Below are 21,525 nucleotides of genomic sequence, written 5' to 3' on the forward strand. Positions count from 1 at the left end.
AGACACACACACACACACACACACACACACACACACACACACACATAAAATAATGTGGTGTGAGTGGTGCTTGCCTGTGCAAAAGTCGGCCAAATAATATGAAAACTTTCTTTAAATTTAGTATAATCATGTCATAATCTTTATCATATAAGAATTAGACCACATTTGTGATTAGTCAGTTCTACTCTAACTAAAATCCAACTGAAATAACATTAGAATTACTACAATACTGTAATATAATGTTGTGAACTCTTATTGTTTGTTATTTGTTTTCCACATTGTGTTCATAATACATGCATATTCAAAATACATATTTTGATATGAATTGTAACCAAATTTACATATGCTTTCACATCTCTTGATATTTTGCTGTGCTATTTTTAAACTAAAACTGTTTAAATATCAGGATGCACACTTTTCAGCTTTCAATATAGTTGAAAAATATAGCAACACTTTAGTTTAGGGACCAATTCTCACAATTAATAGTTGCTTATTAGCATGGTTATTATTAACATACTGGCTGCTTATTAACACGTATAGAGCACATATTTTGCATGACCATATTCTACATCCCTAATCCTACCCAATACCTAAACTTAATAACTACCTTACTAACTATTAATAAGCAGCAAATTAGGAGTTTGAGGCAAAAGTCAAGTCATAGTTATGTCATAGTAACAAAAATGGTTTCTTAATAGCGATAATTGGAACTTAAAATAAAGTGTGACTAAAAAGACATAATACATGTTAATAAATTAGAAAAAAATAATAATATAATACTTATTATTATATAATATATTAATTAATTATTAATTATATGTTTTGAGAATTTGTAAAATTTGCTGCCACAATTGTCCGTTTACCGTGTCTCGGGAAGTCCAATCAGAGAGAAAATTAACAGGACACCTTTCTTCAACAAGTTCCATGACTTGAAGCATCATTAATGTTTGTGGCACATGAGGGACGAGTTATTAGGGTTTGTTCAAATCCTTAGTGAGCACTACTAATTACATTACTCTTGACAAACATGCTCAAAGCGGTAGCCGTTCAAAGCAGAACCTCGTAACGTCTTGACGGATTTTCATGTAAATACAAGTGTAAGCTTACAGCCATAACATACAAACTTCTGGGGCACAGATCTGAGGTATCATCATGATAAACAGCAATCTAGCATTCAGAGTGCTTTGGCAGAATTTTGATGACAAGCACTGGAGATCATTGGTTAGCGAAAAGCCCACAGTCAGTTTATACTTCCATCACCAAGATCCTTAGAGAGTCGGTTCTAATATTAAGCATGCTCCTTGTTCATGCAAACACACTCTAGATTTACCAACAAGCCTGTTGAGACGGAGTAGATCTGACATCGAACAGCTCACAACATTCATATCTACCCATCCTTCAGCCCCAAGCAAGAAGAGAGAGAGAGTGCAGATGAAATGGAGTGGGTCGCTCTGAGTTATGTTCAGGGTGATGATTGCCTATTGGTGTAACCTACCGGCCTTAATCAGAGCGGCAGGGAAGATGACCGTCTGAGGGTATCAAGCTGTGACACGCTCCCTGCTACTGTGCTTTATTACTTTATTAAACCTCTCTCTACCTGTGAGATGTGAGACTCCTGCTGTCAGTAAATGTCAAAGGGAGACCTCTATAATTTGGGAGGATGCGTATATTTTCAGCGGAACATCAAAAAGCAACAAACATGACACTTATGACAAGTCATGACCCGGTGTTGATCTAAAAGCGCACATGTTTAAGAATGGATGAGTGAACGATTTCAGATAGTGACAGAAGTTTAAATGTGAACGATTGTGTAAATGTTCACCTGTTTGCCAGTGTCATGTCAGATCTAAGCCACTGTCGAAATATAACCACACTTGGACTCCTCAGGGGAGCTGGTTGTAATGTTGTGTTATTCCGTTGCAGATGATCATGTAAATATTAGGTACATTATTAATGCATGATATTCAATATATACTACTGTTCAAAGGTATTTGAAAGCAGGATTGTTTTGAATGAAAATTGATACTTTTATTGAGCTACAATGATCGAAAATGACTACATACATCAATGATGTTACAAAAGATTACAAAAAACTTTCTAGTCATCAAAGAATGCAAAAATAAATAAATAAATAAATATCAGTGTCCACAAGATATTAAGAAGCACAACTGTCTTCAATAAAGACAATAATAAGAAATGTTTCTTGAGCACCAAATTAGAATATTAGAATAATTTCTGAAGGATCGTGTGACACTGAAGACTTGAGAAATGGCTGCTGAAAATTAGCAAGAATACATAACATTTTTAAATGAATTAAAATAGAAATTTTACATTGTAATATTTCACAATATAACTTTATAGCTTTATTTTTAATTAAATAAATGCAGACTTGGTGGATTTCTTATGTTTTACATTAAAACCCCGACCCAAAACATTTGAACATAGGTAGTTGTTAGAATATTTAAATGTATATAATATAACATTTGTTTTGGGTAACACTTTAGTATAGGGACCAATTCTCACTATTAACTAGTTGCGTATTAGTATGCATATTATTAACATATTGGCTGTTTATTAGTGCTTATAAAGCACATATTCTGCATGAGCTTTTTCTACATACATAATCCTACCCAATACCTAAGCCTAACTACTATCTTACTAAATATTGAGTAAATTAGGAGTTTTTTTTTAGCAAAAGACGTAGTTAATGGTTTGTTAGTAGCGAGAATTGGACCTTAAAATAAATTGTGACCTTGTTTTGCATTCTTCAGAGGGTTAATACTGTGTACGATAATATATTTAATACTAATGCAAAAAATAAAAATAAAAATGTTGTGATGCACAATACTTCTACTACTAATGCTAATTTGTTGCTACAATTAATTATATATCTGATATTTGATGTAATATATGTGCTCTATATACAACTCAATGTAAGATTGTGAGACTGATCTCTCATCAAGTTGGTAAGCCTATGTTTGATCCAGCAGGTCAGTGCAGTTCTGGCCTCTTTGCTCTTTTCATCAACCAAAAGTGTCCTTCCAATTTAAGTTACACAGAGTTCTGGCCTTTGCTGTCGGGCAAACTTATACACAGTCCACGAGGACCTAAAAAGTTTGGACTATTTTTAACTTGACTTTTGACAACACAAATGCGAAACCTAAGATGACAGGGCTTTCTATAGTCAGGAAGAGCGGGCAATGTACTTAGAGAGGGCAAGAGAAAGAGAGAGTGAACACAGACAAAGAACTACATCATCTGACCAAAGGTTTTATACTTTTCCATGCACCTAGTTCCCATAGGAACTGAAGCTTTCAAGCTTCAAAAAGGATGCCAAAGTACCATAAAGGTAACATCAAAGTGTCATATGACTTCTGAAGCCATATGTGTTCCATATAAAGTGTGTGCTAAGTTGCTATTAATGAATAACCTTCAATTTAGCAAACTGTTAACTGCTGAGACCAGATCAAGCCAGTGAGTTTAACTCGGTTGAGAACTAGATCAACCGATCTGACTTGAAAGAATAATTCACATGAATGGGCCAAAGAGAACTGGGATGGATGTTAAGGTTTTAAATGAATAATGACTTAACTGAATGGGTTTAAAATACTTATATATTATGTAATACTTACAAAGAATATGGTGCACAAGTCATATGTACCACTTTTAGAGTACTTTAATGTTTCACACAGTCCTTTTTGCTGTAATGGAAAAGAACAACCAGTACAACTCTTTAAAGTTCTCATTTTGTGTTCCGACTTCAAAATAAAAAAATAGAGGTTTGGGACAACATAAGGGTTAGCAAATGATGCCAAATGTTTCATTTTTGTGCGAACAAATCCTAAAGGAATAAGGAACATAGGCATAGCAAGTTCTCTGAAAGCAATATTTTGTCTGAGAGCTACTAAGTCTCGTTCGATTATGGAGTGAATTTGTCCAGAGCCATTCACTGAAGTCAGCTTCAGTTCAAGTGGGGCGCAGCAGGGTTGACTTTTGCTAACATTTTTATCGTAAATGATTGAGTGCAGGGCACCCGGTGAGCTGTTGCTCTGTAAGTGATTGAGCAGGAACTACGAAGGAGCTAGCAGAGGAGATTTAAAGTAAGAAGTGATGAAATATTGATGTGCAAGGGGATGTGCCGGTGACCTGGACCTTGCCTTCTGGGTACTGCCTTTTCTGTGTCAGAAAACATAGGGCAATCATTAGGGGAACCCCACGGGACAGGTAAAGGGATTCAGGTCGCAGGTCCAAATCCCCGTTGGGAAGATTCCGACCAATGTGCCTTACGGTGAGGTTTTAGATCAGGAGTCGACACGGATGAGGAGTAAGAAGAATGGAACTACAGCTTGGTGCACAGGTGTATACAATACATACATGCAAGGCCGGATCTGTGAAAAGTTTGGATGTGAATTTCAGATCTGGGAAGATTTCACTGGTATTCAAGCCTTTAGGAATATGCAGAAGAGCGTAGTTGGAATTGGCTAAAGCTAGTGCTTCTTTCCTTGGGGAGATACTGCAGATAAGCCTGTCCTAGCAGAAGCAATCTTCTAGCTCATTACGGAGGCAAAAGGCTTGAGCTGGGGGAGTTTTGTTAAACTGTACAGGGCTAACAAGCGCCCGTGAACAGCAGGAAAGCATCAACCATTGCAAGCTGAATCTGCTAATTCGCGGCATGCCAACAAACCGTTGTAAAGTCCCCCTGGCTTTGTAGCACAGAGAAGCCGGTGCAAGACCGCCAGTCTCTCGGCTCAATCACCAACCGGGGGAGCCAGGGACACCGCGCTCTTTAGCGCAGACGCAATCACGCTTCACACTTAGCCGCACATGACAACTCGATTTTTTTCAAACAGTCCTCTGACAGAAACAGTTTCAGCCGGGGCTTGAACATAACTGAGAATGTGGACCAACAAGATGAATCCCAGAGAAAAATCCCAGAGCTCCCCCTAAAGGCAGACCGCATAACAAGTTATGAAATGATGAGGTTTGTCGGCAATATCAAACACTCATCCTGGGGGGGGCGTCTCGCCAAAGTCAGCGCCCAGATGTGTGACGCACAGTTAGAGGTGTGAGCACACAACCTTAAAAGAGACTCCTTGCTTGCCTTGGGCTTCTAATAAGTCTCCCCGCTGAGAAGCCCAACAAACGCACCGGAGAACTGAGTATGTGATGTGGTTGTACAGTAAAGAGCATAAGACCTTGCTGTGGGCAATGTAGACATACACACACACATTTATTCTTTAGTCCACTGACTTCTATTGACTGTGATGGGTCACGAAACATCCCTGTTCACTTTCAGCTGTGCGCGGTAGCTCAATAATTGAAGGCCACGCTATTGATGCGTTTGGTTGGAAGGAAACTACAAAACCACCTGCTGGGTTACAAGCTGCATCATGACAGAGCAAGGTTTCATACATTAAATCAGCTCATACTGTATATGTACTGCTGGAAATGTGAGGATGCTCACTCGGGGGAGGTTAATGGAGAAATGAACACTCAAAACGCTCATATGGTTATGCGTTAGTGTTAAGACCCACACAAAGGAATACTATAGCCAAAGACAAGGGTAATTGTAGCAAGGACAGCACAAAGCACAATAGCTTTTGTAAGCCTCCGCTATACACATACGCACATACGGCAGATGGCTGTGATACACATCCAGCGCGTCAAAGGATCACAGAGGGACTATTACTGTTTTTAGGTTCAAGTAGAATAAGACATACTGAAAGTGTAATTGGATTGATGGGAGGACACCTCAGGCACTGCACATGATACTGCCATTGCAAATAATGTAACTCTGCTTCAGTGATGAGACCGTGTCAGTACATAAGTAATACTTTGGTTTGATATGTTTGGCCAAGTCTACATAGACTTGCTATCTTAAAATCAAGTAAGATAACAAACAGTCTAATTTCTAAATGGCTGGCTTTGTGCGTAAATGGTAAATAATCAAATATGGAAACAAAATGGCCAGACATGTAAGCGGTACAAAAGGTGATCAAAAGTTCTTAAAGTCTGCCCATTTTCATTGTTGATGTCAACACGTGGCTAAGGTAACAGGGGGCATATTCTATATGTACTGCATGCATTTGTACTCTAATTTTATGTATTGTCATAATATTTTAGTGTTTTTAGTTGGCTCACATTGCATTTTGCTATATATACTGCATATTTCCACTGAATTGTAACATGTCACTAAGAACATTTTAGATATCCTCTGCCCCTTGCATGATTGAAAAAGTTTTGTGTGAGGAATCAAAGTTTATGTTGCTATTAATGGATAATCTTCCATTATCTTCAGTAAGCTGAATTCATTTGTAACTGGATCAACCGATCTGACTCAAAAAAATTATTAGTTTGAGAATCTTTACATTCAGTTAGCAATAAGTGTCAACTCTAAATACTATTATATTATATTATATTATATTATATTATATTATATTATATTATATATTCAACAATGACATTTCCCTTAGGCACTGTCTGCCATCTTGGATGAACAATTTTCTGAACTTGTAACAACGCATTCTGGGAGCAGCACAACCTATAAAAGGTTGTATGCAATGTTGCCTAGAATTTGACAGAATGCCTACAATTCCCAAAACTGCCATCTAATGAGGTTGCTCACTAGGTTTTGAGGTACAGCCAGGGAATCTCATAAAATGTGAAGTCTGCCAAGAAACCAGAAGCCTCCCCTGAACTTTATACAAAGATAAGCGTTCTAAATTAGTTAAATTAAAGATGCTGTCAGCAGTTTTGGAATAGCACGCATACATTTTTCCTACAACCTGACAGATATCACTAAAATAGGTGTCCTGAGAAATCACATCTGTCTCTGTGACAGCCCTAGGCTCTGTAAACAGCAGGAAGAGTCAGGAGAGCGCCCCGCACTTTTATATATTTGTTAGTCAATCAGAAACGTTCTCTGCCTATGAATCCTGTTGTGTATTCAGAAAAAGCTTACTGTGCACCTTTAAGTTGTTCATTACATACTCAGACAGAGGAAACGTCTGGGAAATGTACCATAAAATTAATTGGGAAACCTCAGTTGTGGAGATTTTAGATGCACAATGTGGCTTACACTGTAAAAAAAATATTTTTCAAAGTTGTAACTACAACAAAGATAATTGGAGCATGTTTTACTATTTCAGCTTTTTTAGAGTTTCATTTGTAATTCAATGTGTTACTTGCTGTTTCTTTGTAATTACTTGTGAAGTTTCAGTGTAATTTAAAAGCAATTTGTGAAATTGTTTCCTAGCTTTTATCAAGCAATCCAAAGTTGTAAATAAAACAAAAATTACTGAAGTATGTTTTACTATTTTAGTCTTTCTACTTCAAAGTTTAATTTGTAATTCAATGTGTTACTTGCCATTTCTTTATAATTATTTGCAAAATTTCAGTGTAATTCAAAAGCAATTTGTGAAAAGTTTCCACTTTTTTGTTTTTTTTAAAGCAAATCGTACACCATTTTTTGTTTAGTTTAATGCTCATGGCCAATAGGCATTAAAATAAAATTACTGAAACATTTCCTAACCAAATTAGATAATGCACACACAAACAAAAACAACAACAAAAAGTTTATAATGTACCATGAAGAATGAATTAAGTTTCATCCATACATACAGGCGCATCTTAAAAAAACTAGAATATCGTTAAAAAGTTCATTTTTGTAACTTATTTCAAAAAGTGAAACTTTCATGAATTCTAGATTCATTACATGTAAAGTAAAACATTTCAAAAGTTTGTTTTGTTTTAATTTTGATGATTAGAGCTCACAGCTCATGAAAGTCAAAAATCCAGTATGTCAAAATATTAGAATATTTACATTTGAGTGTCATTAAATGACCATCCCTACAGTATAAATTATGGGTATCTCTTGTTCTTTGAAACCACAATAATGGGGAAGATTGCTGACTTGGCAATGGTCCAGAAGATGATCATTGACATCCTCCACAAAGAGGGTAAGTCACAGAAGGTCATTACTGAAAGGGGTGGCTGTTCACAGAGTGCTGTATCAAAGCATATTAAAATGCAAAGTTGACTGTAAGAAAGAAAATGGGTAGGAAAAGGTGCACAAACAACAGGGATGACCGCAAGCTTGAGAATACTGTCAAGCAAAGCCGATTCAAACACTTGGGAGAGCTTCACAAGGAGTGGACTGAAGCTGGAGTCAGTGCATCAAGAGTCACCATGCTCAGACGTCTTCAGGAAAAGGGATACCAAGCCACTTCTGAAACAGAAACAATGTCAGAAGCATCTTACCTGGGCTAAGGAGAAAATTAACTGGACTGTTGCTCAGTGGTCCAAAGTCCTCTTTTCAGATAAAAGTAAATTTTTTTTTAGATAAAAGTAAATTTTGCATTTCATTTGGAAATCAAGGTCTGGAGTCTGGAGAAAGACTGGAGAGGCACAGAATCCAAGCTGCTTGAAGTCCAGTGTGAAGTTTCCAAAGTCAGTGATGATTTGGAGTGCCGTGACGTCTGCTGATGTTGGCCCATTGCGTTTTATCAAGTCCAAAGTCAATGCAGCCATCTACCAGGAGGTTTTGGAGCACTTTATGTATTGAGTGCATAAATGAACATACTTTAAAGAACTTGAGCTTTTCTGTTTTGCAAATCCTTTTTTTATTGATCTTAAAAACATCTGAAATGGTTTACTTGTAATGAATCTAGAATACATGAAAGTTTCACTTTTTGAAGTAAGTTACAAAAACATTTACTTTTTCACGATATTCTAATTTTTTGAGATGCACCTGTATATGCATTTTATGTAAATAGTCTGATAGATACAGTGTTATAAAGATCTCATTAATATTACAAGCTACCAGAATTTCATATTACTTTTTGGCCATAGAAATATCAGGATCTGCACCAAACTGCATTTTTTTTTTGGCTCAGATTGGGCCTCTTAATAAAACTGAGCTCCATATTCTCCTATTTCATACTATATGAGCCATACAAGCATGGTGTATCAAATATGATACTCAAAAAACAAACAACAGCAAAAAAAAATATTTTTCTGACATTATTTTCTGTCAGGCTTCTCAGGGTTAAGTATCCATTAACAATTACATTCTTGTTGTGTCGTGTTCTGATCATTCCCATCTTTTGTTCAGACTGTCAGTCTAAATCCGATTGTTGTGGATATCCGATTGGAATCCGATCATATTTAGCAAGTCTGAACGGCAAATTTTTTTACATGAAATCCAATTTTTACAAATCCGTGTCAACTGTCAAGCCACATTAATATGTGGTTTGAAATCATATTCAAATTGCATTTCTGGAAATCTGTTTCAGTCTGACAGCTCAGATCGGATTTTGCATAGATATTTGTCTATGAACAAGGCACTTTATTTCTAATTTAGATTTTCAATGAATATAAGGAGGTCCAAGGTCATTTTATGAAACTGTTGCCCTAGAAGTATTCACTTTAGATATATGTTATGTATTATGTCAAGTTATGTTAAGCATTTTAAATATTCTTTTATTAGAAGTCAATTAACAATCAATCATCGCACACCTGCAGGTAACAGATAGGTGCATAGGAAAAAAAAGACAAAAAGTAAAAAAACTAAGAAACAAAAGAAAATCCCACACACTACCAATACTTGCAAAAGTATCAAATAATACAATTATAAAACAGTAATTTCAAAATTCGAATTTTCACCGAAACATTGTCAATAAATTATTGTTTTTAAAACTTTTGCAAGTACTGGTAGTGGGCAGGATTTTCTTTTGTTTCTTAAACATTCTTTCAGAGGAAATTATTTTATGAGCTAATAAATCACACTGTATCCTTAAGGTTTGGAATATACCTTTAGAAAGGTTATGAGTTTACAAGGTTCTTTCAGGAAATGAATGTAATGCAGGTATTTCGATGCAGTGTCACCTTATCACCAGTAGAGGACGCCATGACATTTTTACTCTGACATTGTGAAGTCAAGCTACTTCTCTGAAAAGTACTGCCGTTTTTTCATATGAGGAAATAGTTGAAACAAGACTTTGAGTATATAAATGTGAAAAGAATGTCCAGTGCTTACAAAAAAAATGTTCAGAGTCATTAGAGGATACACTTAAATTGTGGTTTGACATTTGTAGGGACACCTACTGTATGACAGCCTACAACAAAACTGCTTATCTCATACTTCACACCTCAGGAATGTGTGCTGCTTTCTCTTCTATTTTTAGAGCTCAGTCGAGTTTGTGGTAATAAGGTGGTGGGACATCTGTTTTTTCAATGAACTTACAGGTGCATCTCAATAAATTAGAATGTCGTGGGAAAAGTTAATTTATTTCAGTAATTCAACTCAAATTGTGAAACTCGTGTATTAAATAAATTCAATGCACACAGACTGAAGTAGTTTAAGTCTTTGGTTCTTTTAATTGTGATGATTTTGGCTCACATTTAACAAAAACCCACCAATTCACTATCTCAACAAATTAGAATATGGTGACATGCCAATCAGCTAATCAACTCAAAACACCTGCAAAGGTTTCCTGAGCCTTCAAAATGGTCTCTCAGTTTGGTTCACTAGGCTACACAATCATGGGGAAGATCTGACAGTTGTCCAGAAGACAATCATTGACACCCTTCACAAGGAGGGTAAGCCACAAACATTCATTGCCAAAGAAGCTGGCTGTTCACAGAGTGCTGTATCCAAGCATGTTAACAGAAAGTTGAGTGGAAGGAAAAAGTGTGGAAGAAAAAGATGCACAACCAACCGAGAGAACCACAGCCTTATGAGGATTGTCAAGCAAAATCGATGAAGTCTGGAGAAAGACTGGAGAGGCACAGAATCCAAGCTGCTTGAAGTCCAGTGTGAAGTTTCCAAAGTCAGTGATGATTTGGAGTGCCGTGACGTCTGCTGATGTTGGCCCATTGCGTTTTATCAAGTCCAAAGTCAATGCAGCCATCTACCAGGAGGTTTTGGAGCACTTTATGTATTGAGTGCATAAATGAACATACTTTAAAGAACTTGAGCTTTTCTATTTTGCAAATCCTTTTTTTGATTGATCTTAGCAAATATTGTAATACTTTGAGATACTGGATTTTTGACTTTCATAAGCTGTAAGCTCTAATCATCAAAATAAAAATAAAAAAAATAAAAACTTTTGAAATGTTTTAATTTACATGTAATGAATCTAGGAAATATGAAAGTTTCACTTTTTTAAGTAAGTTACAAAAAAAAAAAAAAAAAAACTTTTTCACGATATTCAAATTTTTTTAGATGCACCTGCATGCAGTTAGGGGCCATTGAAACTCCTTTTATTAGAACAGAATTATTAGGCAAGGGAATGAAAATTCACACTGAAGCCGGGCAGTTCCAGAGACCTCAAGCTTTGATGTACTGCTCACTGCAGTACAAAGGATTTTTGTTTACTGTGTAGAGGTTTTCGTGAGGAGCGGTGGAGGGTAAAAAAAAAGAAGTACTCTGAAGAACATGAGTCAGCGTGTAAAGCAGAAGTCTGACAACAACAAGCAGCACAGATCAAGAAAAACTCACAATGCACTGTGAATGGCACAGAAACTATCTCCCTGAGAGATACAAGGGAAGCTACTCTTTCTGTTTTCAAAAGCCCATGAAATATTCATCATTCAGACTTGGCTAATTCGGGCCATCAAGATCTTTAAGGTGAGTTAGTATGACACAGATTGTCAGAGTCGGCGAGGGAGGGAGAGAGTGCGAGCAGTCATTTTCAGACTATTTGGTTATGCATTAAAAATGCATGGGATGAATTACATTCTATTCCTGGCCTCTGTTGAGGAATTCACACTAGGGTCCAAAATCGAGCACTTGGAAAAACAGAGAATAAGAATAACTTAAAATTTCCAATCGCTGAAACTTCACTTGAGCAAAAAAAGACCAGCAAAGTGTTCAATAAAATATGATTTTATTGAATATTTAAAACATAGTGTGAAGAAACTGCATAAGCTACACTGCTTTAGGATTTGGAGACATTATTCCATAAAGGTAATTTTGTGCCACTAGCAGCATCAAATAGAATTGAAAAGTAAAAAACAAATTAAAAAAACGTTTCGAAAGCACCACAGAACCACAGTGTGTAAATACCGATGACAAGATAATTTGTTAACACTTTACAATATGGTTCATTAGTTAACATTAGTTAACTACTTTAGTTAACATGAACTAAGAATGAACAATACTTAAACAGCATTTATTAATCTTAATGTTAATTTCAGCATTTACTAATGCATTATTAAAGTCAAACGTTGTGCTAGTTAACAATAATGCACTATAAACTAACATGAACTAACAATTAATGACTGTATTTTCATTAACTAACATTAACAAAGTTTAATAAATACTGTAACAAACTTATTGCTCATTGTTTGTTCATGCTAGTTAATACATTAACTAACATTAACTAATGGAACATTATTGTAAAGTGTTACTGATTATTTTTCTTATTTTCATATCATGTCTGAAAACTGATGTTGTCAGTATTACCAATACTGATATTCCATTTTTTTTGCCTAAATGTAAAAAAAAAAGAATAAATCACTAAAAAGTCAAATCAACAATTTTAAAAGATACAAGGCAATTTAGGCATCACAACATTATAATGCCCAGTATGAAAAAATGACTTTACTTTTGAGATCTAATAAAATTATTATTAATAATAATATAATTTATTAAATTATTAGTCAATAACATTAACTTCAGCGCAAGATGATTACAAAAATAAATAAATAAATAAGCATACACAATTAGATATCCAATATTGGATGACACCAATAATTTGAAAATAAATACATATATTATCTACAATATCACCAATATGCTATACATTTATTGTGCATTCCTAGTGTTTGCACTTCTCCAGGAAGGAATAAACTGGATTATGACATTTTTATTTCAACTACACATCACCTATAAAATTTACTTTGACAAGCTCAAGTCAGAAAAGTTTCCATAAGTACATTCTGTCTGAAGTCAATCCACTGCACAAAACAAGATTTCCCGAAGTCCTCCATCCACGGCCCTTTCTGTGAGTTCAAAGACGACTGAGCTGGGTTCACCTCTCTCTGAGTGAGCACTTTCAAGCAAGCTCACGGCCCTGAAAGCACGGCTTTCATAGCTTCTGGCCAAACATGAGTGAAATGGCCCAGTGATTTGATGGAAGCGTGAGAAAGGATTTTGGCCGAGGTAACAGTAGGGTACGACGCCATGACCACAATAGCAGTAACAGGTCAATGAACACAAGTTTACGCATTGGAAATGTCACATTTTGAAGACTTCAGAAGGGCACACATCACCTTTCATTTCAAAGACAGATGAGCTTCGGTTCACTTCTCTTTGAATAACACTGCTTGCCCTGCTCAGTTTGAATATATACAACGGAAAGTCATCCAAAGGTTTCAAGTAAGAGCTAAAAACCTGTGAAACTTTTGCATCAGCTGCAAACGCTTATGAAAGAAGCGCCAGCAGTCAGTTCTCTCATGCTTATGCCTATCCACACTGACCTGTTATGCCAACACATTTACAATGCCCAACCATTTAATGCATTTCCATAAAAAAAGGCAGTTAAAAAAACCCTGGCTTCACATCGCTCTGTAAACAAGTTGGTCACAAACTTGATGACAGCTGTCAACGATGGCTCAGAAGCAGTATAGTTTCTTCAGCGAGCACAAAAAAAATCAAGAGACATTTTTTTTTCTGTCCCAACCCCCTCTTCCTTACCAAAGCGCCAATTGTTATTCCTAAAGGCAAAGAGGTGTTGAATTTCACACCTTTAATACAGACGGGGGAAGCTGTAATCTGCTGATTGGTCAGTTTGAATGTCTCAGATTTGATTTTTAAAAGTGGTCAAGAAAAGGATAAAAGAAGACTATCGCTTTGGCACAATTTTCTTTGGCGCTTTTTCTTGGGGTTCTGCTCTTCCTTTCTAAATTATTAATAATGTTTCTTATTATTACCAGTGTTAAAAACAGTTTACTGTCACTTTTGATAAATTTAATATGGCCTAGAAGAATAAAAGCATTAAGTTTCTTTCTTAAAGCTTTTTTTCACCAAACTATCGAATGGTAGTGTATCCACAGAAATACTGAGCAGCAAAAACTGGCTTATATAATTATAATTCTTGATTTTTTTTAAACAATTGTTTCAAAATTATTAAGATGTGCAGATGTATTCAATGTGTAAAGAAAAATGTTATTAATTTTTACTTGATGGTTACAGCACAACAAAAATTACACTTTTCTTAAAAACATACTTTTCTAAAATTATATGAAACATACAAAGTGGCATATTTATTTTAAACTAGATTTTTTTGTTTTAAACTTTGGATGATAAATTATATCCTTGAAATGTGAAGTAATAGTGGTAACACTTTAGAATAGGGAACACTTATTCACTATTAACTACGATTTTTCCCTCAATAAATTCCTAATTTGCTGCTTATTAATAGTTAGTAAGGTAGTTGTTAAGTTTAGGTATTGGGTAGGATTAGGGATGTAGAATAAGGTCATGTAGAATAAGGCATTAATATGTGCTTAAATTCTACTAATAAATGGCTAATATTCTGGTAATATGCATGCTAATAAGCAACTAGTTAAGAGACCCTAAAATAAAGTGTTACCGTAATAGTCATAAAAAAGACTGAGTGCAGTATGTTCATTTGTAGGCAGGTTATGTAGAAACTCAGTTACATCACTGTTCGGCTCAAGTCAGTGGAAACCCGGTCGAAAAAAAACAAAACAAGTAAAAGTGACCTCAAGCATCAATAAAGCACTAAAATAATCATGGGCTGCTGCTCCAAATCCTGCCACAGTTATTTCCTCTTGCCCTTGCTTTCACTGTTTGCTCGCAAAATCAATATCTGAAAGCAACTCAGGGTGCCTCCAATCATAACCTGACTAAAACTGAGACCTTCACCAATGAAAATAAGCCATCAAAAGTAGTTGAACTTAAAAAAACAACAACAAAAAAAACATTTTACCGTACCATATTTGCTCTGCACCCTACCAGCATCTCTTTAATGGAAGAAACAATCAATAGTGCATGTTAAGCAATATCCTAGTCTTAATGACTTGTGACTGGCCTAACAAGTGAGTGTTTTTGTGGTGCCCTCCGAGCTAACATACACATCAACACGCATCAATGACCAGGCTGGTGTTGTCGGAAAGTATCCAATGACACGTCCCCAGTGAGTAACAAATGGCAAACAAAGCATGCAAACTGTCTATCGGCAATGGTTACAATCTGTGTAAAATCCTAATCAGTCAAGTAGAATAAATGGGCAGTCAGCTGTTGAAAGCATTTCCTCTATTTCCTCTTCCTGTAGAGATGAAAGGAAACTGACATTTAATACAGTAAGTGTCTGCTGTTGACAGGAAGCATATAATGGCTTATCACAATTACCTTGACAGAAATTCTAAATTCCTTCAAAGTAAGAATTAAGCATAATTTTCACACTATTTTGAGCTGAGTGCACAGAAATGTCAGACTCATCGCATTCACTCAGAAATGGCAGCCCGTTGGACCGAACACCATCAAGAACAGTCTGGAAGTCTTCCATAAGTGTTGGGTTAGATGTCAGTAACACCTCTGAGGTTCCTGGCTGTGCTTCATCTTCTTAAGATTCCGTGTTAAAAACGAGCCACCTAAACCTAGAAAAACCTAAATGTGAAGCAACTGCATTCAGAAATGCTTGCATATATAAGCTGATAGTATATGCTATGGTAGATGCATTGAAATCTTTCTATCTTTAATTCTGTCATTGTAATAGTGATATATCATTATAAGATTTATAATTATTTGTGTATTTAATATATTTGTGTCTTATATAAGACCAGGTACATAGTTCTGGTGTCATTTATTGTGCAATTATTAACTCAAGCCCATATTTGTCCAGCCTTATGATTTTCTTTCCTCAGTGGAACACAAATCCTGGCTCCTCTTTTCAATATAATGGAAGTAAATGAGGATTTAACTTTCAAGTTCCAAAATGCCAAAAAAAAGCCACATAAAAGTATCATAAAAGTGGTCTATAACAATGATTCTCAACTTTGCCCTCTGTTGTCCAACACAATATTCAAAGATATTCAAAGACTTTATGAACAGAAAATGTTAGTACTAATATATAACATTAACTAACCACAATTCATTTTGTGATTATAAAGGTTCCAAGAACGTTTTTTCAATTAGAACAATAGTTATTGAGAAGGAGAAAAAAGAAATATGATTTCAGTTAACATGTTTTTGCATTTAGATTTGATTTACATAAGAGTTCGATTATTTTAATGAGTAAAGGCCAGTTCACACCAAGGACGATAACTAAAAAGATAAAGATATAGATCTAAAAAAACATTCTCAATATTAAAGAATAGCATAGTCCACACCACAGCTAGAATAATAAAGGCACAGAGAAACGATATCGTTGGAATCACTTTCAGAACGTTTTTTTTTTTCCAGCTGATGAACGATAAAAACATTGACAGCCAATCAGAATCCATCCTGCTATAACGAGCTCGAGAATTTAAAGCGGCAGACGAGCATGCACTGAGAATAAACAGACGATATCGTCCGCTGTTGTGGACGCAGATACCTTTATCTTTATAGTTATATTTATGGTTATCATTCTTGGTGTGAACGGGGCTTTATTCATTTAAATACTCCATTAATTAAAGTATTTCAGTGGATCACTAGCCTACAACTAGTTCGGGAAATCTTCAGATTACAATAAATGACAGGATTTTGACAAACGTCTATGGAATTCTGTTTCCGTCCAATAGTACAAAAATAAAAATTGTGCTAAAGTTTAAAATGAGAAATAAAGACAAACTGTGAAAAATAAAGCATTGATTATGAGAAATAACCATTCTAAATGGGTAAAAAAATGCCACAGTTAAAGAAATAAAGTTGTGAGAGATATATCAATTACTATTTTATTTCTAAAGGTGAACAGTGGCTAAGGATGAGTAAATGACAACAATTTCCATTTTTGAAAAACAGCTGCACATCCTATTTATGTAACTGACCACATCAGAGACTGTTGAGAGTCTCTTTTACCTGATAAGTGTCCCACAGTCGAATGGTGCAGCGCAGAGGAAGTTCTCTCATAAGCAGGTTGTTCATCCAGCGGAAGGCAAACTGCAAATACTCCACCTCATACTGCTGCATGTGGCGATGTACCATCTATCAAAAACAATTAAAGCATCATTATATTCTCTTCAGTAAAATTGCGACCAAACAATAAATGACGGACACAACACAACAATAACACTTATTCTCCTCGCAGCTTTCTCGCACACAGACAGCAGACACGGTTCACAGATGACAGCCTGCCGGGCGTAAGACATAACACCCTAATAAAGCCATAAAGAATTTCTCCGTCCATGCCATCATGTGCTCGACGCTGTCATGTAAGCATGAGGTAATTACTCAGCTGTCATCCCAATGTCTGAGCATGTTATGTTTGAGAGGAAACAGCAGCTTTATTTATGGATGTCTCTTTAATCAACACGGACGCGCTACTGATGGGTAGAGTGTGTAACATGCATGACTGCGTGTCCCTGCAGAAACATAGGCATCTTCATTCACCTCCTGACAAAGATGGCGTTCTTTGACCATCACACGCATGACAGGTTTTGGTTGGGAGCTGTGGGTGATATATTGAATATTCCCAATAGCCTATATAATATAATTACATATAATAATTAAAAGGATAGTTCACCCAAAAATGAAAATTCTGTCATAAATTACTCACCCTCATGTTGTTCCAAACCCGTAACACCTTAGTTCATCTTCGGAATACAAATTAAGATATTTTTGATTAAATCCGAGGCAATTTTAGTTTCTTATTTAGAGAATTTATACTAAATATAAAATTTATAAAATAATAATAATACAAAAAAACACATTAAGGGGATAGTTAAATTAACATTCTGTCATCATTTATTTACCCTCATGTCGTTTCAAACCTGAATGACTTCAACATGCATTTTAAACACTGTTGGTAGCAATGCTGTTTTGGTTACCAATGACTTTCATTGCACTAACAAAAAATACTGAGATATTCTCAAAATATCTTCTTTTGTGCTCTATAGTTCATGTTAGACTGTTGTAGCCTAAACGTTTATGTGTAAAAAGGTTTACGTTGAATCATTATGTTAATACTTTCTCATTTAAAACGATAATAGCTTTAAATTATATTTGTGGATATTTTCACAACCAAATTTTGTTTGCAATTAATTAGATTAATTAATCGCCACATCATGTAATTAGATAATAAAATTTTATTGACTGACAGCCCATATATATATATATATATATATATATGTGCTCATACATTTACATATCCCTTGCAGAATATGGAAAATGCTAATTTTAACAAATCATGAAAATTGCATGTTATTTTTTATTTAGTAGTGTCCTGAATAAGCTATTTCACATAACATATGTTTATATATACTCCACAAGACAAAATAATAACTGAATTTATGAAAATTACCCCGTTCAAAAGATTACGTACCCTTGAATCTTAATACTGTTTGTAGTTTCCTGGATGATCCACAACAATTTTTTTATGTTTTATGATAGTTGTTCATGAGTCCCTTGTTGGTCCTGAGCAGTTCAACTGCCTGCTGTTCTTCAGAAAACTTTCTGGTTTTCTAGCATCTTCTGCATATTTGAACCCTTTCCAAAAGTGACTATGATTTTGAAATCCATCTTTTAACACCGAGGACAATTGAGGGACTCATACATACAACGGGTAAAATAAGTATTGGACACATCACCACTTTTCTCAGTAAATATATTTCTAAAGGTGCTGTTGACATGAAATTTTCACCAGATGTCGGTAACAATCCAAGTAATCCATACATACAAAGAAAGCAAAACAAATAAGTTCAGAAATTACAAAGAGCTTTCTCAAGACCTTCGCAACCTTATTGTTGCAACATATACTGATGGCATTGATTACAGAAGGATTTCTATACTTCTGAATGTTCCAGTGAGCACTGTTGCCCCCATAATCCGGAAATGGAAAGAACATAATTTCACCATAAACCGGCCACGACCAGGTGCTCCTTGCAAGATTTCTGACAGAGGAGTGAAAATAATTATCAGAAGAGTTGTCCAAGAGCCAAGGATCACTTGTGGAGAGCCTCAGAAAGACCTGGAATTAGCATGCACAATTGTTTAAAAGAAAATAATAAGTACAATAAGTAATACACTCAACCGCCGTGGCCTGTATGTACGCTCACCACGCAAGGCTCTATTGCTGAAAAAAAAGCATGTTGAAAAAAAAAAGTTTGCTGCACAACATTTAGACAAGCCTGTGAAATAATGGGAGAATACAGTCTGGTCAGATGAGACAAACTTGTACTCTTTGGTCGAGACATTCTTGATAAACATCTGCCAATCTGACAGCACCATGAGCTCGTGCAGCACTGTTTGAATGCAATCCGTGCATGTATTAGAAAACATAACGTTCTGCAGTTTTACTAATCGTTTGAGGCCATTTCGGTACAATTTATTTGGTCTTTTCGCTTATTATAGAGCTTTTTTTTGCTATTTTCAGCCAAACAATTTCGGTTGCCGAACATTCGGTGCATCCCTATTAGATGTCGACCGATGTATCGGTTTTGCCGATTAATCGGCACCGATAGTTGATTGCTGGAACTATCGGTTATCGACAAATTTTTTTTTACTACTACTACTAGTATGGTTCAGTACTGTTTTTGTTAAAGCACTATTTTAGTTTTTGTTCAGTATCACTTTTAAAACTATCGGTTAATTAATCGGTATCGGCCAGTGTGGTCCAACCTAGCTATCGGTATCGGCAAAATCCACTATCGGTCGACCTCTAATCCCTATTTTATTTTAATTGCCTATAATGACAATTGCAAACATTGCGATTGTGTTTTAAAATACAACAACGAGCACCATGAAACCATTTAAAGAGGTGCATTCAGCGGTCTCCGTGACGGGATATGAAACAGCCAAAAAAGTAAAATGATACCACTATTATACGATGATTAATGAAAATTATAAATGATACGCTAACGCGCTCTCTTCATTTTATCAAATGATCATAATCACATCTATTCATTTTACAATCCTGCTACTAGCCTTTATCTAGACTAAAACCCCCTTTAATTTGGGTGAGGAAGCTGGCGTTTTGAGTGGCATTTGCACATCCTGTCATGTTGGTGAATATATGCCACTGCAATAGACGCATTTTGCAATATTAAGCTTAACGATTAATCGATTAATTGATTGTTAATTTAAACGACGATCGATCCCTAGTATGTATGTATGTATTTATTTATTTCAAAGTCTTGAAACCTTCTAGGAAAAAAAGGTATTAATTTATTTCTGTAAAAATAAACAACAACAAAAACAATTTAAGTTAAGTCATTACAGAGGAAATACATACATAGAGCTGTATAAAAATGTCATAATTAAATTGAAAAATAAAGAAAAATATCAAGCTCTGCACACACACATCCACGTCGAAGATCATCTCCTGTCAAACCTCACACTTGCCTTCACGGTGTCATTCTCACATCCAGCTCTCCTGAATAAACAACTTATCCTCATTAACGCTGAATACATCTCACTGCAAAGAAACAGAGCCGACAGACTGATGAAACAAACACACCAATTTTGCTTATTAGCGCTGCAAATATAAATCACCCTCATTTTAACCTAATTAAGGGGTCGGTGGCAGATAAGGATGGCCATGATGATGAAATCAAAATGAAACAAAACTTCTAGTTTTACATCATGTTCCAAGTTCGAATCACAGCCATGCTGACATAGAACAATATCAAATGACTATGAATGTGATATTGCTCTTATATCTTTTATTGTTTATTGTTTTCATTATCATTTCATTATAATGGAAGACACACATGCACACACACGCACACACGCACACACACACACACACACACACACACATACACACACATACATCCCAACCCCCTGAAAAACTTGCAGGTATAACTTTGATAGAAAATATAATTTCAAGTAGCCTAAATCCTACAATAAAAATGTAAAGTATGTTAGAATAAGCCTTGCAGATTTATTAGCAGAATTTGGATTGTCAGCAAAGAGCAAAGCAAAAACACATTTGCTTGCATACTTTTCCACCTTCAATGCAGCAAAACACATGCAGGTTTTGAGGGGGATGGGGAACAGGAAGAGGTCAGAGTTCACAGAAAGACAAGTGAGCTGTTTGCCACGTTTCTGCTGAGCAATGGACTTCTGCTCGACTTCTGCCCCCACCCATCCATCCCATAATTACATCTGCACTGACCCTCTGTCTCGCCCTCGCTGCATTTCCAGCCAAAACCTGCTCAGACACCTAGAGAGAGAGAGGGGGGGGTCTACAACACCCACCTTCTGTGAGATCACAACAGCCGTATCTGTATATGACTTATACAGGCAGAACTAGGGTTATTATCATTAACTCATAATAAAATTAAAACTAAAGTCATTAAAAAAATGTTACTTGAAATAAAATAAAGTACTAAATTAAAACTAAGGGGGGGGGGGGA

At 35.7% G+C, this 21,525-nt stretch overlaps 1 protein-coding gene across 2 annotated transcripts in view; it reads right to left on the minus strand.

Annotated features, from left to right (window-relative positions):
* Positions 1 to 21,525, minus strand: part of LOC107666215 (TBC1 domain family member 22B) — a 154,923-nt gene that overhangs the window by 23,556 nt on the left and 109,842 nt on the right. The window contains exon 12 of one of the 2 annotated variants that reach the window (XM_016457430.1): positions 17,030 to 17,155. The exons of the other annotated variant lie outside the window; for it this stretch is intronic. Within the exon in view, the coding sequence (XP_016312916.1) occupies positions 17,030 to 17,155 (126 nt within the window). The remainder of the gene's footprint in view (positions 1 to 17,029; positions 17,156 to 21,525) is intronic. 2 annotated transcript variants of the gene reach the window in all.

This window comes from Sinocyclocheilus anshuiensis, unplaced genomic scaffold (assembly GCF_001515605.1).
Source record: "Sinocyclocheilus anshuiensis isolate Anshui unplaced genomic scaffold, SAMN03320099.WGS_v1.1 scaffold1016, whole genome shotgun sequence".
Taxonomy (NCBI): Eukaryota; Metazoa; Chordata; class Actinopteri; order Cypriniformes; family Cyprinidae; genus Sinocyclocheilus; species Sinocyclocheilus anshuiensis.